This window comes from Stegastes partitus, unplaced genomic scaffold (assembly GCF_000690725.1).
Source record: "Stegastes partitus isolate 25-593 unplaced genomic scaffold, Stegastes_partitus-1.0.2 Scaffold1542, whole genome shotgun sequence".
Lineage (NCBI taxonomy): Eukaryota > Metazoa > Chordata > Actinopteri > Pomacentridae > Stegastes > Stegastes partitus.
The window spans coordinates 57,153-82,199 of record NW_007579273.1 but is presented as its reverse complement, the minus strand read 5'-3'; the positions used below and the strand labels follow the sequence as shown (position 1 = coordinate 82,199).

Below are 25,047 nucleotides of genomic sequence, written 5' to 3'. Positions count from 1 at the left end.
CTACTCCTCCACAGTAATCTGCTTCATTAATAATCATCTGCGTCTTTGAAACCAGTGGACAAATAAACGGTAATAATTACAGCAATAACAAAGAGGGATGTGTGAAGCGAGAGCAGACATGATGGAGGAAAAGCTGAGTGGAGGTCAAAGAATCATCCTGGAGACGGAAATCCTGGTCTGTGTCTGACCCTTCAGACACCTTATTTGCCGTCTACTCTGCCAATACAATTTCCCAAACACAATATGCCTCTCACCATATTCATGCCTTTGTCTCTCTGAATGTTTTCATGCACTCATTCCTGCAGAGTAGAAATTAGCTTTTGTCCTGAAAGCACTCGCATAGATGCTATAACGTCAGTTACATTCTGGGAGGATGAAGTACATCAGTGTGTTCTTCCCGACAATGCCTGGTCTCTGCAAGATTACTCACTGTCTACAAAAAGACTTGGGATTTTACACAAGGAGTCAACCATGGATTACTTAAAAATCACTTTAACAGAGTAAAGTTTAGATAAATTTGAACTACAATGTCGAGTCATGGAGAGTTATTATTTTCTTGCCTTGTTGCAGATTGTGTAAATATAACAAAGCCAAATTGTACAATACATGAAAGGTTCACTATGACGCACCAATGAGTGAATCAGCTGAGCCATCTGGAGGAAGTTCCACACCTTGAGACCAAACCATGTGATTTACTAAAGGGATTTCTGTTAAGATGAAGCATTCCTCTGATGTTCGCACTACATGGCCTCAGGTTCCTGAAAGGCTCGTGGCTCATGTGCACCTCATGTGATGCTTTTTGTCTTTGACTTCGCTCTCATACCGACGGGAGGACACAGAAAAATGCCACTATTACAGAATTGTCGTGCGTGGTTTTCCTCATGTCGTAATTCTTCTAACTCGCTGAGCACTAAGCAGCAGAGTGGTGGAGCTCAGTAACAATAATTAAACGATGCTACTTCCTCTTTTACATTCTGTCTGCTGTCTCAGCTTTCCATTGTGTGTGTGCTGCTTTATGCTGAGAGTCTGGTGAGAGCATGACATTTGCAGCGGCAGCTTTGAGAATCCGAGTGTGAAACTGTCAGCAGAAGTGCATTTTGCATTGCCCACGTGTAACTGTGTCACAGCACAACTTGGTGTTTAACGCTCTTATTCTAACTGTGCATCGTCTCCTGTTCTTCTTTTTTTTTTTTAGATATTTTAACCTGCGGCTGAAAAGGGATACAACTTTATTTTCTCCAGATCTCATCATCGAGGTATCGGGGGAGGAGACGCCCTTCGATACGTCACATATTTACAGCGGAGACATCTTTGGTAAGCACAGCTGTTTCCACACACCAGGACCAAGATTTCAGTTAAAAATCTGCATCGTCTCTTCTCTTTTTATCATCTTCACATTATCTCTTGAGTGACTTGTCTGTGTGAGAAAGCAGCTGAGTTCTCCTTTTTGCAGAGCGTTCGACACATCACAGCCGTACATAAAAGCAGGACTCGCTTTTCCCCTTTTATCCAGCTCTTTCTTTGACTCTCATTCCCCTTCCTTCCTGGACAGCTTCCTGCTGCCCGTCTCCAGCTGAGTTCAGTCAAACATGAGTAAAAAACAAGGCTGTTTATTCTGCTCTGATCAATGTGTGCGAATCAAAGAGAAGGAAAACAGACACTTGTATTTTAGTTACTCGTTTAGAGCGGTACATGAGCTGATGCATTAAAGAAGTTAGTAAAACCTTGATGGGATGTATACTGTACATAAGTATCTTTAATATTTGCTCAGAAATTTTCCAATTTGTAAAAACATATTGACGCAAATCTTGAGTTGTAAAATATTAAATCCTCACAAATGTTTTGACCCTTAAGTTTCAAATACACAATATGTTGTTCAAAATGAGAGACACACGGTTGGTAAAGAAGGCACAAAAAAGACTCCACTTCCTGAGAATCGTCAGGAAGAACAACATCAGCCAGAGACTGCTTGTGTCTCTTTACCGCTCCACCATGGAGAGCATCCTCACCTTCTGCCTCTGTACGTGGTTTGCCAGCTGCACAGTGGCAAACAGAAAAGCCCTCCAGAGGGTCACCAAAATGGCTGAGAAGGTGACTGGGTGCCCTCTGCCCACACTGGAGGACCTTCATGGCTCTTACTGCCTCAGGAGAGCCAACACCATCCTGAAGGACTCCTACCACCCGGGACACTTCCTGCTAGAGCTGCTGCCGTCGGGCAGACGGTGCAGGGCCATCAGAACCAGGACTAATAGACTGATGAACAGCTTTTTTTTTCCTACTGCTGTGAGGACAATAAATGCCTCCCTGTCACAATAATATGTAATATACTATAAATATACAACTCCACTGCCTCTGCCCAATATCCACTCTGTTCTTTTTGCTTGTGTTGTGTATATATATTTCTTTTATATTGTATATAGTGTTTTACAAAGTTTTTATTGTTTTATAAAGTTTTTATATTTTTGTTTTTTGCACGGGAAGGCCTGCACCTTACGTTTCGTTTTACTCGTTACAATGACAGTAAAACAAATCTGAATCTGAATCTGACACCCCACGTGTGCTTATGATCAGAATGTGGCAAACAAGACCAGAGTTATTATATAATATGCAAACCACTGTTCGAGGATTCAAGGAGCTTTATTTGTCATGCCAGCTCACATTCACATGTTTGTGGTACGAAATTACTCCTCAGGTCCCGTTTTTTTTAAAGAAAAAACCTCATAAATAATAAATACAATAAAACAAGGGCAACATATAAGTAAAAATAGAGCAATATAAGTGAAGGTGAAGGTATATGAAGGTGGTAGGTATTGATCTGCTCGACTGTTCAGACCAGAAGCTTTTCACTGCATGTTTAGTGCTTCCATTGAAAATATCTTTCTCTGTACACAAAGACTGTGCCATTTATTTTTGTCTGCCTCTGCTCACCCTCCTCCTCTCCTGTGTTTTAGGAGAAAAAGGCACGCTGACCCATGGCTCTGTGGTGGACGGACGCTTCGAGGGCTTCATTAAAACCCACCAGGGAACGTACTATGTGGAACCCTCGGAGAGGTACCTGCAGGACAAGAACGCTCCCTTCCACTCTGTCATCTACCACGAGGATGACATCAGTAAGTACACTTGTTTTTGTGGAATGTGCTGTTAGGCAGCTACGTTTAAATCAATATCAACTGCATACAGGAAGCTGATATGGGAGGGAGAGGCTTTGATTTACAAGGCTTTATAGATGACTCATACACGCAGCTTGTTGGACACGTAGTAGTAGCGCCAGCAGTTTGTACAGGCAGCTTTTGAAATGCACCGTCATAGATGCGTACCGGCTAAAGATGACGACATTTAAGGAATCACATTTTGATACTGTTACTATATGGAATTGATAAACTTAAAGGCAGACTTTGCTCTAGTATTATGAGGAATACGATTGCAGTGTGAGGCTGAAGACTAAGCGGTTCACAGACTAGCCTGACAAGATCTATGAAAAGGTTACGGTTGACAGACTGGCAGCAGCAGGATTTGGCTCGGGGTTCTGGACCATTGGCAAGGTGGTCAGTATTAATACTGCAAGAAGGACTGGAGCCAGATAGAGCGTAGGAATACATTCTTGCTATGATTAGGCTACTACACGATTCAGATTCAGAGTCAGGAGACAGCAAGTTTCCCAGTCTTTTCCTTCAAGAACTGGAAAAATATCTGGAGGTAATTTGTAGATTTCAAGCGAGCTGTGGCTGTGGGCAGACACAATGAAGCAAACACTGCATGAGTCAAAACGCTGTTCAGTAACTTGAGACTCATGATTCCAGCCCAGAGCGTTGCATTTAGCAGAGAAGGCAGGGAGTCTGATATGAACCCTGCCCTACCTTTGGGCCGCCTGATCCTCACTGCACTCCCTCCTGCCGGTCAGTTCTCTGGAACGCACCAGCACACACACATGCCCGACCACGGACGGTTGCATTCTTTTGCAATGCAGACAGAAATTTTAGCAAATGTATCTGAAACTGGCTTGCAGATTTGCTTGGAGTGAAAACACCAATTTAGATGCGCTAAGAGTGAACCGTGAAACGCTGAAGTCACGGGTGCACAGCAGGAGCACGCCAGCCTGTCAGTAATGAGGGAGAAGCAGCTGGTTGGAGGCTTTGGAACAGAAGGTTTCAGGTGAAAGGCAGGAAAAATGAAACCCACACAGAAGACTGTCGGACTTCTTACCACCGCTAATAAACTTAACATTTAGATTTGTGTGTTTGTTATCCAGCGTGTGTCATGTTTTCATAGATCTGGCCGTCATCCTTACCTGTTACCGCTACAGTCAGCTCTGATTTGGCGTGTTTTCATGTCAACAACACTTTCCTACTAATCATTGCTGAGTAGGAGAGGAGTGGGCGGGGGCTTTACAGGGTTGTGTGAGTGTTTTCTAAAATGCACCATAATATTTTAGGCGATATTTCACATAATTTTGATGCTGTCCTTCATGCACATCAGTGTGGAGACGATGAGGAGCTTGCAAGTGGTCCTCGCGAACATTCCTGCGTTAAGTTGTAAAAACAAAAGAAGACGCAGCGTGAGCACTGTTATATAATACTAAAACGATATTAAAACCAGGAGCTGAAAGGTGCATCCATTAGGTGGTATTTCAACAGACAGCAGTAAATCTGTACAGAGCGTACTGACGGTATAAACTGTACTCACATAGTCCTCAGAATAAAACCACGTTTTAAATTCAGCTCACGTCTTTCTGTCGCCCATAATATCTTGAATGAATTGTGAAATCTTGCTTTTTAAAAGTCTCTGATGCTACTGTGAGTGAAAATGGTGGCGGGATGATGTTTAAAGAGTCCTCACTTCTGACTCTCAGCTTTTTTTCTCTCAACTTTTTGTTACTCCGGCCCAAAATGTAAAAGCCTTTTGATTAGCAGTTGAATGACACAGCATTCACTGTGGGCACAAAGACCGCTTTCTCAGAAAAAAAAAATCAAAAACACATTGTCAGAGGTTGAATGTGTCGTTTCAGTGTGTGTTCAGTCCGTTTAGTCACCAGCACAGGGCTGATCGCTTTACTGAATGGACAATGATGGTTCTAGGCTGAATTCCTGCATCACTGTTCACAGAATCAGGAGTTTCACAAACGGCTCAAAAGCAAGCGGCCCTTTGGTTTAAAACACTTTGGGTAAAACCAACACGATCAAAACACATTGATTTACGGCCTTAGGAAGTCAGAGTATTCTACCCTGATGTCAGAATGTTTATCAAAGTGCATTTTTCATATTCCATCCATCCATCCATTATCTACACACCGCTTAATCCTCACTAGAGTCGCGGGGGGCTGGAGTCTATCCCAGCTGACTCAGGGTGAAGGCAGGTTCACCTGGACAGGTAACCAGTCTATCACAGGGCTACACTTAGAGACAGACAACCAAGCACACTCACATTCACACCTACGGACAATTTAGAATCACCAATTAACCTCAACATGTTTCTGGACTGTGGGAGGAAGCCGGAGAACCCGGAGAGAACCCACACTGCACGGGGAGAACATGGAGACTCCACGCAGGTGTGTCCTCACTGAGACGCGAACCGGTGACCTTCTTGCTGTGAGGCAACAATGCTAACCACTCATCCACCTTGCAGCCCATTTTGCATATTAGTCCCTTTAAAATAGTAGAAAACTCCATCACACTGTCTGATTATTATTTTTTTTATTATTGCTCGAGCTATTTTTCAGCCCCTGAGCATCATTAGACTCACAAAGACATAATACTGCTTCCCAGTTGACATTTTGGCGAATTACTTTCACAATGAGCGACAACTTCCTGTAAATGCTGAAGCATAATTTTATAGCAGTGGGTTGCACCAGCTGCTTGACTGAAACAATATATGACTGCAATGCCCTTCACTTTTAGTTATCACCAGTCATCAGTCTCTTTGTTTTTACCCCCATTATGTGTGGCTGCTTTTTCAGGGGTGAACTCGGAAATCAAACACAATTCCTTGTGGGTGAGGCAGCTGTGTCGTTGCTGTGTGGTATAAGAATGATCCCATCTTGTTTTCCTCGCCACAGATTCATATATTGTTGTTGAAATGTTTATGGTTAACGTGAGAACACAGATTTGCTGTCCCTTTAAACACACTTTGATTGCGTTTGTTGACTGGAATTTCTTGGTAAATTGGAAAATGTCTGGGCAGCACAGAAATGCAAATTTTTTCAATTAGTGGAGGCAGATCATGGGTAGATGTCTTTTCTCCGCTCAGATTGAAAGTTGAAAGAAAGATAGATATAAATGAGAGAGGAAGATGACACCGATTTTTTGCGAGAGATAAGCTGCATCGCGCAAGCTTTTCATTTAATGCAGCTACTCTTGCGTCCGACTCACCCCGATTCACCTCCTTCAGCCCGCCACACATGGTTCTAAACAGATCCACGATGCGGTATAAGCTCTTCACAATCGTTCCCTTATCTCCTCCCTATCTGCCAGATTATCCTCATAAGTATGGCTCAGAGGGCGGCTGTGCTGACCACTCAGTGTTCGAGAGGATGAGGAAGTACCAGACGTCAGGAGCAGAAGAGCCTGGAAAAGTAAGTGCCGGCCGGCCAGCATCACAACAAAACCCCCCTCCCCCTCCTTCACACACATAATTAAACACACAGATGGACGCGACTCATGAGATTAAAAGATCTCGTCTTCATTCCCAGCGTACCTTACCCCAACAGTAAAAGCATGTGTTTACTTTCGGTGTAGAACCTCTCAGTTTATAACCTGACTCTTAGCAGTGTAGGAACCTTGTTTAACTTTTAAAAATGCAACAGTATTATTTAAGTACAGTAAGCTTCTTTTCCAGGAGTTGTGGGATGAAAGTGATAGCACGTCATATCATCAGAACATAAAGTATTATTCTACACAGTGGCTTCATCCACCCGACACTGCAGAGCAACGCTATCGGGCCTTGAGAATAAGAGGGAATTATCATAATTAAATAGACTTAATGTCATCAGAATTGATTATTTTCCTTGTGGTATGCTTAACCATCCATATTTTTCTGTGCAGAGGCAGAACAGTGTGTTGGAAGAGGACAGCTCCCATGGTCCTGTCATTCTGAGGAGGAAGAGGGCAGCAGGGAAGGAGAAAAACACCTGCCAGCTCTTCATCCAGACCGACCACCTCTTCTTCAAATACTACGGCACAAGAGAGGCCGTCATTGCCCAGGTATGGAAGACACACATACAGCATGGAAACGTCACCTAAGTCTGTGAAAAACAATGGACTTCAAAGTGTGGTTAGCTGATTAGCATTGGTCTGCATTGCCAGGGGTTAGCTCACCTCTGTCCTTCCTTTTGGCTGCTGCCTGGCTTGCAATGCACCCTACCCTCATTTTTTCAGTGCTAAAAAAGGCCTGTTTGGTCAATGAACAACCACCACATGCTGGAACACTGGGTGAAACTTCTGGGAAGAGGAACATCTGGACAGCTTTTCTATAATGCTGCCACTGCAACCTGACTCTGGTTAAACAGCAGAAAACAAACGGATGAACTCCTATAAAACTGTCAGACTTAACAAGTGTCAAAATTAATTCAGAGAAACTACAGATATCACAGTCATTATTACGTGCATTCTTCTTGCTTCACAAAACCAGGTCATCACTACCCACAGTGTTGTCTGACTCACCAGATGTTTGCACAAGTTTTCTATTGGTCACATATTTTACATAGATGTCTCCTTTTCTTCTGCTCTCTCTGTGTTACTGTTTTCAGCTTTGGAAAATAAATAATAAACATTTAATTTAAATATATTTTATTTTAGTTTGTTAGTTTTTATAATGTAATTCTAAATTTAAAGATTGTGGTGATCTTATGACATTGAAATAAAACGTGTTTAACTTTTTGTCGTTCAAAATATGTGTCACATCCGCTGATGTGTGACACCCGCTGGTACACGCAGTGTTGCCGACTTGGTGACTTTCTCGCTAAATCTGGTGATTTTCCAAAACCTCTTGGCTACTTTCTTTTTGTCAAAAGCGACTAGAGACAAATCTAGCGACTCTTTCTGGTGTTATTGGAGACTTCTTTGGTGTTTTGGAGACTCTGATGTGGAAACAAGCTCCTTCCGTCCCAAAGCGCTCACAGGCGGTCAGGAGTCTGGTCAGCAGTCCCAGCTGCAGTCAGCAGGACAACCAGATGTCATTTTTACTTTGCTGCAGGTGGATAACTTAAATTCGGCTTTTTATTTTATAAATACGAGGAGGACTGAAATTGACATTGAGTATTTTGTTTGAAAGTAACCTTCAACCCAGCGTCAAAAGGCTTTTGTGGCTCCTGGTGTTTTCTTTTTTTTGGGAAACGGGTCCAAATGGCTGTTTGAGTGTTTAAGGTTGCTGACCCCTGATCTAGATCATGAAGTGAGGCAGGCCTTCGTTTTTTCACTGAATTAATCATTTCAATGAGAGGATTCACATCAGTGTGTGCAAGTGTTCTACCAAAACAATTCCTTCATCACCATTTTTCTGGAGACATCTGCGTTCTTGGCTTAGGCTCTGCCCAAAACGATTGTGGTTGCTTTAAAGAAATATAATCGAGCCAGTTTCTTTTTTTTTTTCTTTCCCTTTAGTAGGATGGTGCATTCTGTGCTGCAGAATGGTCTGGCTGTGTGAAACTACCCACTGTGCAACCAGACCTCTGACGGTTTTGTTAGAGATTCAGGTATATTATAGTAGTAGCAGCAAAAGTAGCCTTGAGCCTCATGCAGAGCGGAGGAGCTACAGAGGTTGAGTAACTTCACTTTGCTGCACCACCAGGCTTCTTTTTCTCCTTTTTAAACATTTATTCTTCAGCTTTAGCATCAAAACTCATCACTCATGTAAATCTTTCTCCAACTATTTTCACATAGTATTCCCTAAGACCCGTAAACAAACTTTGATGTGCAAAGTCAGTGGTTCCTCTTTAATGTAACGCAGTTGTGTGTTTCGTAGGAATGTGGAAAAAAAAGCATGTGGTCTTCATTGCAACAGAAACAAGAGAAACTGGCTCTAATATGTTGTTTTGTTTTCCACGGCTGTATTTGTCTTGCTGCTTACCCGAACAAATATTCTCCACAGATCTCCAGTCATGTGAAGGCGATCGACTCCATTTACCAGGCCACAGACTTCATGGGCATACGAAACATCAGCTTCATGGTGAAAAGGATCAGGGTGAGTTGAAGGTTATGTAACATCTGACCTGAAGGAGATCATCCAGCTAATATTTTTATTGGAGAAGTCTGTTGATCAACTGAGTTTCCTGTAAAAGTGTATTTTCTTCCTCGCATGCTCCATGTACTTGTTCAACTCTCTTTCAGATAAATACCACCGATGATGAAAGGGAAAAGAGCAATCCTTTTCGCTTCAGCAACATCGGAGTGGAGAAGTTTTTGGAGCTGAACTCTGAGCAGAACCACGATGACTACTGCCTGGCCTACGTCTTCACTGACAGGGACTTTGACGATGGCGTTCTCGGCTTGGCTTGGGTCGGAGCTCCTTCAGGTCGGTACCAAACACACACACAGAGCCTTGGTAGCAAATTCCTGCACTGAATACTACATGTTTTTTTTTAGATTAATCCTATTACTTCATCTGTTTTTTTAAAAAGTGGAGATCAGTTTAGTTTGGGATCCCAGATCTCAGCATCACTGGCAGAATTGCTGTGGTGAGCAGAAGAAGCAGATTCGGTTTGATAACCCGGCGTCCCTGCTATCATTGCTCTGTTGGTCCTCGAAATAAAGAACAAATCTGAGATAGGACTGTCCCAATTAACCCCAGTAGGTCGTGATACGCCTCACACACTCACACACAATACTAAGTTAGTCAAAGGGCAATCGAATGCATTTTAAAGCTGTCAACTTGTGTCTTGTCAGCATGTTGTGTCTTCATTTCCTCGCTGCCTGTGTTCGTCAGGATCACTCGGTTGATCTATCAACACTGAAGTAAAGGCTTTAACTCAGAGTCTAGCAAGTTCTAGTCAAAGTTAAAGGCCAACATCAACCAGTTTTGTTCTTTTTTGTTTGTTTAATCTTCAGCATTATCTTAAATAAATCCAAGACATGAAATCTTTGCTTGCAGAGCAACGTATATATCAACACAGACATTATTGTCAGTTTGTCTGCCAACCTAGAAGAAGCAACTTAACTTCATTAGAATAATAACCTGCTTACCTTTTAGTAAGTGGTGGAAACGGAGTCTTGATAAATGCAGCGGCCATGTCAGATGAGCTGCTAATGCCAAGTAAGGTAAAGATGTGGCTTTCTGAAATGTTGTTCTAGGCATTATTGGCTGTATCTGAAGCCTGCAATATGTTAACTGGACATATTCTGATTAATTTAATATGATAAACAATGTGATGATCTACACATAGAGCCATTTATGTGAATAAATATTGTATTTTTGAGTATTTGTATACGTGACAAAGGCATTGCTGTTGTAAGTAAGTATATAAAAGAAATATCTTATCTCGTAACGTAAATAGTAGGAGTCAAGATTCACGCTGTGTCCTTCACACAGAAATCTGCCATGAACTGTCTTTTTCCTTACGTTTATGAATGATGCTTGTGGTCGGCCCTTCTCCCTTTGAATAAGCTCAGCTACCATCTCGACATGAAGAATACAACAACAAACCCAGACAGTCAATACTGGCAAATTAGCAAAGCTGTAAGCTGAAAGAATCGATTGAGTGTAAGAGATGGAGAAAAGATGGGTTGCAATGAGGTGTGCGGTCAGTGTTTGAACAAAGGCAGCCTGGAGCAAACGGTTTTGGGCACGTTTCATACATGTCTCATTTGAAGCGAGCAGCTGTTGACGTGCGTGGATTCAGTGGAGGCGCGACGTAAACACACATATGTTTGTGTAACAGTAAACAACCTGAAAAAAATGCTCGTCATAAAATGTGTAGCCATGCGTATACTTACACATAATGGACACTTTGTTTATTGCTTGAAGTGCTTGGGTCTCATGTTTCTGTGCGGCTGAAGCTGCCTCCTAATGACTGGATTTATGGATTATGGGAAAAGCAGCAGCACTGCAGACATGCTTATTACTGAGAGTGATTGCAAGTGGTTTTCAGTGTTTTGTGGTGCGTTTTCAAGTTAATTTCGTTTCTGGCATTTTGGATATTTGATTACTTTTTTATCATTTAAAGCAGCGGTCCCCAACCGCCGGGCCGTGGACCGGTACCGGGCCACACAGAAACAATAAAAATGTTTTATTGGTTTATTTTTTATCTCCAGCGGAGTCTGCAGGGTTTTCATTTTGAAAGATGACTAGCTCGTCTTCCCGTCACTTCCGTCTGTGATGGTTTCCTGCATTTGACTGTCAGTTTTTATGCCCGGCCGTTAAACGAAGCCGTCAGTCTAACCGCCGCCGAAATTAATGAAAGAAACGGAGAGCTTCTCTGAAAAGTGGGAGAGAAAGAAGAAGAAGAAGAAAGAAAAGAAGAAAAAACAAACACATATTTAGCAAATAACTTTATTCGTTTATGAAACTTTTAAATAGAAAAAAATAGAAATGTTTTGTTATGACCGGTCCGTAGAAAATGTTCTTGCTTCAAACTGGTCTGTGGTGCAACAAAGGTTGAAGATTTAAAGTACAGAAAAGCTAAATTCAGAGAACATGCTTCAGTCCTATAAGCAACCAGAATGCCCCTTAGATGATTTGTGATGTTACATTTAACATTTTATTTAATTGTTTTTCCGATACGACTCCTAATTTATCACATAGCTTTCAAAGTCATTCTAATATGCATCCAGTTTTTAAAATGGTGTACGGTAGACACCTTTGTGCACAATGTACAGTATACAACAGAAGTGAGTACACCCTTGTGCAGTATCACTTACAATTCAAATAATTCAAGATTTCTCAAAAATGCTTTGTATGTCCAACTGTATTTTAGATCAGAGGTTCAGTCCTCTTTGGCATGGAGGCTCTAAAAAGATGTTTTACTGTTCTTATGAGGCTGTTGTAGAATTTAGAGACTATTTTTAACTGCTCTTCTTTTGAATATTCCCGACACACTTGGCCAGGTCTGAGTTTCACTTTGTCTTTCTTTAGAAACTGTTGATTTTCATGATGCTGGCAGTGTGCTTTAGATCATTATCATGCTGGTTTAGTCCTGTTCTGCCAAGTTTCTGCAGCCTATGAGTCATTTTGTCAGCCAGTATTTTTGTTTATCAACGGGTGTTCATGATACCATCTCCGAGTGTCATTTCTTAAACACCTTTTGCACTCATGCGGCTCCATATCATTCGTTGTGATGCTGAATGGTTCAGTTCCCGAGCAGGTTTTCTTTATGTACCTCCCTCGTTTCAGACCAGCACCCCAGTAGCATGATGCTGCCACCGCCATGCTTTACAGTTGGTATAATTTTAGTGGCTGGCCAGACCTAATTCTTGGATTTCTGGTCAGAGAGTTGCATTTTTGTCTCAACAGACCAGAGCTTAGCAGGTTAGAGTTAGACGTGAGACATAAGACAGCCCACTCTGAGTGCTAAGTGGGTTATCGTATAACTTTTACTCAGGACTGGCTTTTATCTCGCCGCTCTACCATAAAGACGAGCTTGATCCGGCGCTGCTGTGGCTGTCGTCCTTCCACTATCTCCTCCCATCTATGTAGAGGGCTTGCAGTGCTCTGTTAGAGTGACCGTTAGGTTCTTGGTCACCTCCCTGAAGCGCCTCTGGCTGCACTCAAGACTTTATTAGTGGTTTTTATACCCGTGCCATGATCTGTTATAGCACAATGTTATCACAGATGTTTCTCTCATGGCGTCATCTTTGATTCATTAATGATTTACATGCATTTAAAATAAATCTACAACAACATTAAGCGTGCAAAAAGTGTAGGGTTCTGAATGCTCTGCTGCTCCACTGTATGTTCATACAGCCATAGGAAGGTGTTTATACTGGATATCAACGGTTTTCTTTCACTTAGGAAACATTGTGTGGGGTTTATGATCTTTTATCTTATCAGAGTTGCGTCTCTTCCTGCTTTGTGTTTGAGCTGAACCTGTTATAGAAACCTGGCTGCAGGGTTCAGTTTATTGCTCCAGTTTTTAACACGCTCGTGCCTCACGGATAAATAAACATGCTTTTGATCAAAACCAATTCATCTTGTTTTATTTCAGTGTGCAACAGTGGATTCACTTGTTGAAATACAGACAACCTTCTCGTTGAAAACTTGTATTTAAATAATACGATAATTCTTTCCACTCTTGTTTTTTTACACTCCGACCACAGGAAGCTCTGGGGGCATCTGTGAGAAGAGCAAGCTGTACTCTGATGGAAAGAGGAAGTCTCTGAACACTGGTATCATCACTGTGCAGAACTACGCCTCCCACGTCCCTCCCAAGGTGTCGCACATCACTTTTGCTCATGAGGTTGGGCACAACTTTGGCTCTCCCGTAAGTACCCCGATTTAAAACTCTGCCCTTTGCCTGTGATCTGCTTTGTCTAGCCAAGCTGTGCAGCGCAACACGTGGAGCTTTCTCTCAACCGTCTTTGCCTCCTTGTCTCCTTTACTCGGCTACTGTTTTACAGCACGACTCTGGGATCGAATGCACCCCCGGAGAGTCTAAGTTGCAGGACAAGAAGGAACAGGGAAACTACATTATGTACGCCAGAGCCACATCAGGGGACAAACTCAACAACAACAAGTTCTCCATCTGCAGCATCCGCAACATAACCGCCGTCCTGCAGAAGAAGAGAGACGAATGCTTTGTTGGTAAATTCCCCCACATTGACATCTCATACGTGCTGCTCCCCTTTGTATGTGAGAGAGAGATTCTGTTTTCACTGGGTTGGGTTTGTGTGTACAGAATCTGGCCAGCCCATCTGTGGCAACGGACTGGTGGAAGCTGGAGAGGAGTGCGACTGCGGCTACAGCGATCAGTGTACGGACTCCTGCTGCTACAGCGCCAATGAAGCAGAGGGCAGAAAGTGCAAACTTCAGCCAGGCAAAATCTGCAGGTCAGACTTTTGACAGTAGTGATGTATTTTTTTTGCTGTTATGAGCATCTGTGTAACTTTTGAATGCATATCTGTGGTTCTTTCTACTCAGCCCCAGCCAAGGACCATGTTGCACACGAGAGTGCACTTTCAAGGGCGCTAATGACCGATGCAGAGCGGAGTCCGAGTGTGCCCAGGAGGGCCGATGCAATGGAGCTACTGCTTTGTGTCCTACCTCAGAGCCAAAGCAAAACTACACGTCTTGTCACGCAGAAACACAAGTTTGCCTCAATGGAGTATGCACATGTTTATCACCCTCGAGCTGTTTCATGTCTGGTGTGATCATCGTGTGCGTTTGTATTTTAGGTAAAGATCTGAAACATTTTTTCCTGTCGCCTGCTAGGTCTGCTCTGGTTCCATTTGTGAGAAATATAAACTGGAGGTGTGCACCTGCGCCAGCCAAGATGGCAAGGATGAGGCAGCTGAGCTGTGCCATGTGTGCTGCATGGAGAAAAGTGAGTAATGTGCTGTTATTCTGTTCAAGGATAAAAATATGCAGAAGTAATCCTTACCTAAGATCATCTGATGTAACTGCCTATTAGTGTCACGTTTTGCTTTTACTTCTGTCCGTGGGAGCAGATCTTGAAAGTTACTGTCAGTATTTCAGGGGTCTTTTCTTTCCCTCCTCCCATCAGTGAACCCCAGCACCTGTAGCAGCACAGGATCAGAGAAATGGGAGAAATTCTTCAACAAGAGGGTGACCACGCTGCAGCCTGGCTCACCCTGCAACGACTTTAAGGGATACTGTGATGTCTTCATGAGGTGTCGCCTGGTGGACGCCGACGGGCCTCTGGCACGGCTAAAGAAAGCCATCTTTAATGCAGAACTCTATGAGAACATTGCAGAGTGGATAGTGGTGAGTGTCCCAGCATAGAATATGTGAAACAAGTCTCTGGTTTAGCCAACGATAAACATCTTTAAATGAATCCATGTAGGAAGTGCTTTTACAGTGTTTCTCACCTGTGTTTAAATGTCCTTTGCTATATTCGCTGTTCTTCAGCACCACTGGTGGGCAGTGCTGTTGATGGGCATTGCTCTTATAATGCTCATGGCTGGTTTCATCAAGATCTGCAGTGTCCACACCCCCAGCAGCAACCCCAAACTTCCTCCACCAAAGCCACTGCCAGGTACGGTACATTAAACAATGCCCTCCAAAAGTACGTTAACCCTTTGAAGCCCAGGCTGTATCTTACTGTGTTCTTGCTCCTGCAACATTTTTATTAACTGTGGGCTTGTTTCTCACTGCAATATAAAGTCCTGCACCTCTGTGGAAGCAGCACAGCCGTGGCTAGCAGTAACACACAAAGATACCTTCTGTGCAGCAGTGCTGTTTTTGACTATACTGCCTCCTAATGCATGCTAACAGAACAGTGAGGATGCATTATGTTGCATACTACTGAAGGGATGTTTTTATTTACATGTTTATTCTCATGCAAACACAGTATTCAGATACTTGAGTGCAGCTTAAAGCGAAAAAGGAAAACAAATATGCATGACTAGAGAGATGTTAAAACAATTGAAGAGCTTGTTTAATGTGCTTACATACATCATTTACCTCAGACAAACTGACACCTGAAAACAGTCCAGAGATGATGGACATAAGCTGTGCATGTAGCTCCTGATCTAAAGACGTGACAGACAGAAACAACAACCTGATGGGCTTGATTTTATTAATGATTTACTAAAAGAGAATCTCAAAGACTTCATTTGCAAAAACAGAGAACTCCATCTTCACAAACCTTCAGAAAACCCACTTTTCCATCGTCTACCTGAGACAATATCAGTCAAGTTATCTCTATTCTTGTCATTTCTACTGAGTCAAATATCTGTGAAGGTTCTCAGTCATCCAGGTCATGGAATTCCTCGCTGCACTGGACTGCGTACACCATGTTGCTTTGTTTGTTTGTGTCTCGGTGTCTTGTGAACAGAACCGGTTCACCCTAAGGACAAGACACTGAGACACAAACAAAGCAACGTGGTGTACACAGTCCAGTGCAGCGAGGAATGCCATGATCTGTACATCAGGGAGACAAAACAACCGCTCCACAAGCACAGAAGAGCAGCTCCTCAGGACAGGACTCAGCAGTCCAGCTGCATCTCAAGGACAAAGGACACTCATTAGAAGACAACAACGTACAGATTTTGGCCAGAGAGGACAGATGGTTTGAGAGAGGGGTGAAAGAAGCCATCTAACTGGAAAGACCATCCCTCAGCAGAGGTGGAGGTCTGAGGCATCACCTCTCACCGGTTTACAATTCAGTGCTAACATGTCTCCCCAGGAAGATGAAACCTCATTAACACCTAACCACAACAGACCCTAACGAACCACATTGTGGCAGGAGGAGCACTAACGACTCACATAACGAGGGGGAGGAGCAACAATTGAAACCAAAACTCAAGTGTTAATGGCTCCTTACGGATATCTGGAACTCCCAACTAGTCAGTCAGAAGTGATGAAGCCTCTTGGATGAGAGGTGGAACGTACCTCTCATCCAAGAGAAAGAAAACGTACGATTTCTCTACCAGAATACTGATTCAAATCCACTCAGCTTCAGTTTGATTGATATGATCTCAAGCAATCAACAACAACGAAAAAAGTTTCCTGAAAATCTACAAAAATGGAGTTATCTGTTTTTGCACATGAACTCTTCAATTGTTTAATCATCATATTTGATCATGTTTTTACATGTTGTGGGTAAACACGTGAGCATCTTTAGTTTGTAGCATTCATTGTGTTTTGTTGAAACTTACCAAGATCTCAATATCGTGCAGGTACGCTGAAAAGGAGACGACAACAGCATGCAAACCAACAGTCCCAGGGCCAGCGCCACCACCGCCAGAACAGAGAGAACTATCAGATGGGACAGATGAGACGCTGAGACGCTGCTCCGCTCTTTGCCTTGGTTCTTCTTAGTGCCTACAGTGGGAGCGCTTCACTCCAAAGAGTTACCTTTACCACATACTGCAAAATTCAAAGAACTTGCAACTGAAACAACTTTTAATGGACAAAGCCCAAAGTGTTTTGGGGGGTCTAACAAACTCACTCAGCACCTCTGCTCCGAGAGCCAGATCAGCAGTGGTTCACATAGCTTTTATAGGAAACAAATGATTTTTTCCAGGGAGGGACGGGGGGGGAAGAAATTCACTGATCTTTGTTATGTGGTCTTAATCTTACCGTTTTCCTCTGAATGCTTTTTCATCAGAGTGGAGGAGGAGGAGAGAAGCAGCTTCGTTCGCCTTCCTCTGTCCTCCATCTGTGCAACTTTTCTTTCCTTTTCCTTTCCTGCCCGTCCTCTCCTAAATGCTGCCATCATCAGCACAATAGCGGGACTGCAAGTCACACGAGTTTTTCGCTGCCAATCAAAAACAGCATCCAGACGTTGAAAGAAAGCTTGTTTTTTTTGCCAATGTGATGAGATTGTTTTAAATCAACAACTGAAGCTTCTTTTTTTTTTTTTTTCCATTTCTACGGCATACATGTTCTTTCCGTGTGTACAGTAGTGTTTGTTTTTTTTCTTTCAATTGAAATAGATTTTCTGTGTAATGAAGATTATTTACTGTTTTAATTCACTTTCTCAGGATCAATAAAACAACAGCAAACAAGAGTAGAAGACGGCTGCATGCGTATTCAGGGTACAGTCCCTCCTGACGCCTGTCCAGACGGGTCGAGCCGCCCGGGTCGGCTTGTATACGAACAGAATGTAGACACGTGAGCCTAATAAGAATATAGTGTCGACTGCTGCGGGATTCATTTGATTTATTTCTTGTTGTGAAACGACTTTGCAGTTTACATAAAGGTATATAGTATGCGCTGCCTGAAACACACAGTGAGAAAATAGCTTTTTTATAACCTGATTGTATCACACTTTTATTCTGTCATTGCTGTTTATTTTTTTCCCTCCTAACTCGTCGCTTTGGCTCGAATCTGTGACAATTTGTGAAACCACTTTGTGCTACGTGTGTCTTTACATTCAGAATGAAAAAAAAGAATGTGTTAAAACTGTGCAGACAAAGAAGCTTAGATAATTAACAGAAAAACAGGCGTCCTGCGTTTCCACTCCATGTGATGTATCCACCTTGTTCTTAAAAGAAAAATCAACCCCCCGTCGGTCAGATCATCCAGACCTCTGTAGCCGGTTAAGGAGCCTGTGTGGTTGAAATATGATTGTGGATTCTGCTTTTATCGGTTTTAATCGCAGTTCAGGTTATTTGTTACACGTGTGGAGGAGCTGAATCACTTTGGGGGGAAACTAGAGATTCTAATTTTACTGTTGCTTTGCTGCTGCTGCTAACAGAGCTGTTTATCTGAGCGAACAATCACCATGCGTCAGCCATCCACTACTGTTCTTTTTTTCCTCCTACTGACATGGGTTTTCTCAAGGAGGCTTCGTTGCCCCTGTTCACCCTCTTGGTTCGTGTAATTGCGTAAAAAAAAATGTGCCTACTCAGAGCAGCAGCGTTGACAGAAGTTGTTATGTCAGTGATATTTACCAAGGCTGGAGTATTGCATGAGGTGGCAGTTTGTCTGATGTGGCTTAGGGCATGGCAATATGTAATAAACTATATCACCCAACAACAACAAGAAAAAAGAGAGAGAGAGGCATATTTAGATTATTATATCCAACAAATGGTTTCCAGCTTTTTTTTAAAAAGAATTCTTTGTCATTTTCTTTTTGAAGCTATATTCCTGCCTGGCCCTAATTTGGCTTAACTTGTGCGGTTCTCAGCCACGGTAGATGAAAGCTAACGTCACTGACAGATGGATGAGACTGCAGGTTGAGTTGCTAGCGAAATATAGAAATGTATATCTGTAGTTTCTTACCTTTATTTTCGGAGGGAACAACTTACAAACAGAGTTGTTGTGCAAGGCTGGTGCATTATTGATCAGATAGATTCTATGCAGAGTATCACGGGGGCTCCACAGTCGGCCTCTTCGCAGAGAAATGCCTTCTATGTGTTCTCCTGAATGGGTACATGGGGAAAATTCATTTGCGTGTTCATGACATCGTAGTTACTCGTGTCCGTGTGCTGCTTGCAGAGTTTCTGAGCAGTGAAAAATGCCGTCGCTCCTTTTACTGATTTTGTCTTTTGTTGGTGCTACTGGTCGTGCTTTTTCTTGGGTCAGCGCTTAAAGTATATTTTTCATTATCAAATTTTACAGCTTTTATGTGTGTGTGTGTGTGTGTGTGTGTGAGAGAGAGAGATGCTTTGCTGAGTCGTTCTTTTACTTGTTGACATTATACGATAATGGGGGTAATACTGGGTGATGGGGGTTCATACTCTGGGAATTTTTGTTCTTTCGTTCACATGTGTTGCTTTGATGTTGAGAAAATGTGCACTGAACAGTGATGTAAACAGAGAATCCAAAATGTTCTAGATTCTGTACTACTGTCTGATTTCATGTCTCTTTTGTTTTATACAGTGTCTTTTTTTGTTTGTATTTGTTTGTTTGTTTGTTTCTCCATTCTGCTTACTTTGAAAATTTTATTATATTTGCAAAGGTATTGTGCAAAAATATAATTTCTTTTGAACTACTTGAAATGCATTAATAAACCAGAATTGATCAAGTGTTGGTTTTACCGTTTGTCCGTACAGCAGCAGAGGTTGGTTTTGTGATTGTGTGATTATAAATCGTTCTCGTCGCAGCGTGAAAGGTTTCACAGTCGTGTTGAGGACGCTTTTGGCCAGAGTGTGGCGCTGTTGTCTCCACTGCTTCAGAACAGGATGGTCAGACATGAGCTTTTTCCTGATTCCCTCTCTAACTGTCTGCCCCCTGGAGCCACTACCTACTAAATACCTGCTCCTATTTGGTGTCTCTTCCTGATTCACTCGTACAGTTCAGACGGTGGCCGACAGAACCTGACAGCTACACCTTCATTCAGCCACAGTGTTTGAATGTTTTAGGCCTGAATCATTTTGTCAGTATGAGATATGGGCTGCATATGGTTAGCATCGTCGCCTCGCAGCTAGAAGGTCGCTGGTTCGTGTCCCGGTGAGGACACCCGGGATCTTCTACGTGGAGTCTCCATGTTCTCCCCGTGCAGCGTGGGTTCTCTCCGGGTTCTCCGGCTTCCTCCCACACAGTCCAGAAACATGTTGAGGTTAATTGGTGATTGTAAATTGTCCGTAGGTGTGAATGTGAGTGTGCTTGGTTGTCTGTCTCTAAGTGTGGCCCTGTGATAGACTGGTTACCTGTCCAGGTGAACCTGCCTTCACCCTGAGTCAGCTGGGATAGACTCCAGCCCCCCATGACCCTAGTGAGGATTAAGCAGTGTATGGATGGATGGATGAAATATGAGAAACATATGAACCTCAGGAAAACAAACTCAAACCAGAGCGTAGAATAGAAAAGAACAGTGTGTGTTTATTGCTCTGGCACGAGATCAAGACGTGGATTTACATGATGTTACTGACAGTAGTAATTTAGGTTCTAAAAGGCCGGCAGTGATCATTTGACACACATTTAAAAAAACAAAAAAGAAGCATCCTTTTGGAATCAGTGTTATCGAGGGGAACTTTAGACTTTGTTTTCGTTGCCTTACTATTTGAGTTTCAGCTGTTTAAACACTCAGAACCACCTGAACCTGGGCTGGTGCTTCAAACGGCACCGTGTCGCTCTGCTGAGAACATTCATGTGCAAAACATAACTTATGAATAATTTCATCACATAATCAGACACATTTCTGTAAATTGTAAACAGCTTCATTTTTTTCCCAGGATTCAATTCTCCTATTAAGGGCATCTTTCAGGCAATTAATGATTTCTAATTATCCTTCCCTAAACCTGCACAGCCTCACCGGGAGCTGTGAGAATTCTTGTGACCTTCCAGATGTTTCATCAGAGATCTTCAGTCTGTCGGACAGATTTCTCACAAGTTGTGCTTCCTCCTGCGCTGCTTCGGTAAGTCTTCTTTACAGCGCACAAACACTTTGTCTTCAGACACTTCCAAGTGCTGTCCGTCGTTAGACATGGCACAAAAAGACGTCCTGAAAAAAACAGAGATGAGGTTGTTGACAAGAAACACAGGATTCAGATTGTGTGAATCCTCCACTAGATGGTGTTAACAGACTGTGAAGGTGGAGACGTGGACCTGCTGTCTGTAGTGGGAAACTGCAAGATGTTATTACATCTGGTGGGAGCAACACATCAGCAGAAAAGTTTACAATATGGGACCTTTAATGTATTTAATAATATTCATGTAGCAATAATAATCTATAATAATGCTCTACTTTGACTGAGCTGCTTATGTCCCTCCTGCCTTGCAGTACATTGCTTTACTCGAACAACTTTAAAGTACTTTCACTGCACTTGACTACTTCCATTCTGTGGTACTCTATACTTCATTTTTCCTTCATGTGTTTTTTTTTTTTTTACAATCCCACATCTTTAAAGTGTCAAACTGCATCTATTTAAAAAGATGAATGTGGTGTTGCTTGTGTTTGATGCTTTTTAATCACAGCGCTCGATGAATTTGGCCAAAAAGCTAACAATGTGTGTTGGAATACGGGATGACATGTCGTGTAGGATTTGTGCATTTTGACTTCTTTTAACACCTCAAGTCGTCGGTAACTCGTGAGACTTGAACTCTTGGAACAACAAGCTTTACCTCTCCTGCGTCTCGCCTGCCTTGACGCTGATTTTGCCCATAGTCAGCAGCGGTTTGGCCTCCTGGCCGCCCCAAGGAATGATGGTCTGCACCCGGTTCCACACATTCTTCCACAGGGCCGATCCCTCCCAGTGCAGCTTGAGCAGCATCAGGTCTCCCAAGTCTTTGTCCAGCGTGATGAGGAAGGTGAAGGTCGTGTTTCCTGAAATCTCGTCGTTGCTTTTGGAGAGTTTAAAAACAGAGGGGAAAAAAAAAAAACAAAACAAGTTATTGCAAAGAAACCTCAGAAGGCTTTGTCTCATTCCAAAGCAACAACCTGCTGTTGCGATGAACCAAAGCAGGACAGCAGATGAGCTTCCCTCTGCTCGCCCGAGGCTCTTTGATACACAGAATATGAAGGATAACACAGTTGTCGGGGAATGGTGTCTTGTTTAAATTATTTATTCCATCGGCCCCATTTATAGTTTTCTTTCATGCAGCAGCTCGAGTTGTTTCCATGTGTGTCAGCTGCTCTGCTCAACTTGCTTTCTTTCTTTCTTTATAGAGCGGAGAGCCCAGCTGCATATTGCATGCGACCGAGAGGCGTGGAGGCGATGTGAGCCTGATGGGGGGGTGGTGGTGGTGGTGGTGGTGGTACGGGGCTACTCACAAGGTGATGGTGACGTCTCCACTCTCCTCCTTTGTTCCAGTGAGGGCGATGGTCAGGGTGGGATCAATGCTCTCCATCTGATTGATGAACTGGATCCTGAACTGGTAATGATAGACTGTGGAGGAGACGCCAGACACAGAACGAGGAGGTGAGATGATGACAGAAAAGCCGTCCAGCAGCTTTCTGTTCACGTCGTCAATCTGATGTAAAGGATTATTATAAAGTGGATGTAATGTGAGTTTTGATGAGAGCTGATACTGAGAGCCAACCGAAGGCCCCTGAACACATTTAGTTTATCAGATTATAATACAAACAGAGTCACTTTGAATTCACAGACGTACTAACTTATATTTTAAATACACACTGTACAATATTTGTTGGGGAAAAAAAACAGAAAAAAACACATAATTGAGTCCATGAATATTGCATTGATTGTGCATTTCACACCCAAAACCCTTTTTACAGTTATAGCTTTTTTAAAATTAGATTTTGTGTGTGTGTGTGTTTTCAGCCCATCCATCTCACTGTTCCCCAAATAACACTCAGATGTTTAATCTAAGTTTAAAAAAACTCTAAAAAACAGCACCATCTGACTGTAGAAACATACCAATCACACATTAAAATGTACTTAAGCGTCAAAAATATATTTAAAATACCAAAAGTAAAATCATTTTAGAATGATGTACTTTTTGTTCGCTGCAGCTGATGAATGTTAAGCTGAGTTCAATGACCTGAGCTCACAAATTTCCCTTTTTAAACCCATAATAATGCATCATAATGCTTATTTTGTATTTTAAACCTGCATCTGTGAAGTAACTAAAGCAATCTAATAAATCTAGTGGGGTAAAAATCCAATGTTTCACTATAAAGTAGAATAAAACTGAAACACAAATAGCCCAAAACTGACTTTAGGAACAACATTTTAGTAAAAGTCTTGGTTATTTTATATGTTTTATTGGTTATTTTGCAGGTCTGGTGTGTTGGGGTTAAGTCAGGAGTGAGTTCTTTTTTTAAAAATTATTATTATTATTTCTTAAATCTCATGAAAATCCAACAATGTTTGCATGTTTTTATAAATGTTCTGAATTTTTCTACCCACCCCTAAAGCCTTTTGTCCTTCTACTATAAATCCAAACAGAAATTCATTTTCTATTATTATTATTATAGTTTACATAAACCTCTGTCAGGTCCTGAGACAGCTTTAGTAAATATCACTCAATCAGAGGAAGATATTGCTTTTATTCTGAACTATTTAGACCTGATGGAATAATATTCATTTAGTGCTCTGATGAGCATTAATGACAGCAGGACAGTAAATACAGAATACACTCAATATATAAATGTTTCCTCACATTGTGAATCCTTCTCTGAGTTTAGTTTGTAGAAAGACAGTGACCAGAGATGCATAGCTGTGTCTTAAGGCTGTTTGACTGGACTGAACATACGTTTGTAAGGCATCCGAGGTCCCGTTTTCAGGTAGAGCCTCTTGCTGGTGCCGGTTCGGACCTTCTTTATGTCGTAGCCCAGCGTGTTGCAGCGATTCTTTCGACAGTCCAGACAGACGCCTTTGACAAAAGCGTTGTTGTCGCTGCACCTGTAGGCCGTGCTCTGCTTGTCCTTATTCAGCAGGGAGTCGATGAACAGATGGACGGAGCGTTCGTGAGCACATTTCACTGTTTGCTCAAAACCTATGAGAAGCAATTTAAAAAGAAAGAAAAGGTGGTGGAAATTTAAAATACAATGAAAACCATTTATTTTTTCCTTCCTTTGATCTGGGGTTCAACAGATCACGGAGCAGCTTAATCACAGTGTCTGACCATTATTTGTGGATTGACTTCATTATCACCCGATCCTGACATCTATCAGCCCGTTCCTCTGTCACATCTCCTAACAGTGTCTCATTATGGCCGACACCGGTCCGCTCTGGAGGCCTTTTCCTCTGCATAGGACTGGTGTAGCCTGGAGGCAGCTCAGCTCAGAGGGATGGACAGAGTGGAGGATGGCACATGTTGCTAATTAACTCCCGCCGATGACAGACGCTTTAATGTGGTTCTCACTGTCATATTATGCGGATGTGTTTTGGATTGAGAAGCACCATCGGTCCCAGAGCCACTTCTGTCGGACTGGAGGGAATTAAATACGGCTTGAACACAGAATGAGAAACTGTCAACAAGCGCAAGATGAATTGGCGCCCCAAGACACGCTTTCTAAACCAGTGTTTTGAGGTGGCAAGACCAATTAGGAACAAAAATGTTATGATATGGAGCACACAAAGAGGCAAACCACTAATCCTTTAAGCAGCACAACGAGCTGCTCTGATAGGAGATGAGCTCTAAATGGCCAGAAATCTGTTTATTCAGGCAGGAAAAAGGCCGACTCCTAAACAAAGGCTCCTTTAATCCCACGAACAATCATAACTGTGAGTCTTAAAAACACAACAGGAGCTTTGGCGTTCCTAAAAAGTTTTATCTGGATTTTTTAAATCATTCTTTGTTTCAGTAAAATTTAGAAATATTAAAACACCTCTCCAGTCATTGATGAAAGCCTTAAACTTATCTGTGTATCAGAATCACATATTTAGACTTTCTTTTTTTACATGAAAACAACCTTGTCCTGCCTCAGATGTAGCTTTACACCATTTCTTCCTTTAGCATAAGCAGATCTATGACTGCTACATGGTGCACATTAGCAAGCTGTGACTTTGGAGTAACTCAGGGATGTGTGTTTGAATCAAAAGTCGATTCAGAATCAGAATAATGACATGAAAAGTTTAGATTTGTTAC

General features: G+C 42.3%; 2 protein-coding genes across 2 annotated transcripts in view; one reads left to right on the top strand and one right to left on the bottom strand.

Annotated features, from left to right (window-relative positions):
• Positions 1-19,577, top strand: part of adam10a (ADAM metallopeptidase domain 10a) — a 33,880-nt gene extending 14,303 nt beyond the window's left edge. Inside the window, exons 3-16 of the mRNA XM_008300445.1 lie at positions 1,196-1,314; positions 2,952-3,110; positions 6,468-6,568; positions 7,038-7,196; positions 9,082-9,174; positions 9,321-9,504; positions 13,242-13,405; positions 13,542-13,725; positions 13,820-13,970; positions 14,062-14,245; positions 14,353-14,464; positions 14,645-14,865; positions 15,010-15,136; positions 16,782-19,577. Of these exons, the coding sequence (XP_008298667.1) occupies positions 1,196-1,314; positions 2,952-3,110; positions 6,468-6,568; positions 7,038-7,196; positions 9,082-9,174; positions 9,321-9,504; positions 13,242-13,405; positions 13,542-13,725; positions 13,820-13,970; positions 14,062-14,245; positions 14,353-14,464; positions 14,645-14,865; positions 15,010-15,136; positions 16,782-16,888 (2,065 nt within the window). The 3' untranslated portion in view covers positions 16,889-19,577. The remainder of the gene's footprint in view (positions 1-1,195; positions 1,315-2,951; positions 3,111-6,467; positions 6,569-7,037; positions 7,197-9,081; positions 9,175-9,320; positions 9,505-13,241; positions 13,406-13,541; positions 13,726-13,819; positions 13,971-14,061; positions 14,246-14,352; positions 14,465-14,644; positions 14,866-15,009; positions 15,137-16,781) is intronic.
• Positions 19,578-20,348: 771 nt separating this feature from the next.
• lipca (lipase, hepatic a) overlaps positions 20,349-25,047 on the bottom strand; it is an 8,886-nt gene continuing 4,187 nt past the window's right edge. The window contains exons 5-8 of the mRNA XM_008300452.1: positions 23,710-23,955; positions 22,265-22,379; positions 21,616-21,834; positions 20,349-20,995 (exon numbers count right to left, since the gene is read on the bottom strand). Of these exons, the coding sequence (XP_008298674.1) occupies positions 20,878-20,995; positions 21,616-21,834; positions 22,265-22,379; positions 23,710-23,955 (698 nt within the window). The 3' untranslated portion in view covers positions 20,349-20,877. The remainder of the gene's footprint in view (positions 20,996-21,615; positions 21,835-22,264; positions 22,380-23,709; positions 23,956-25,047) is intronic.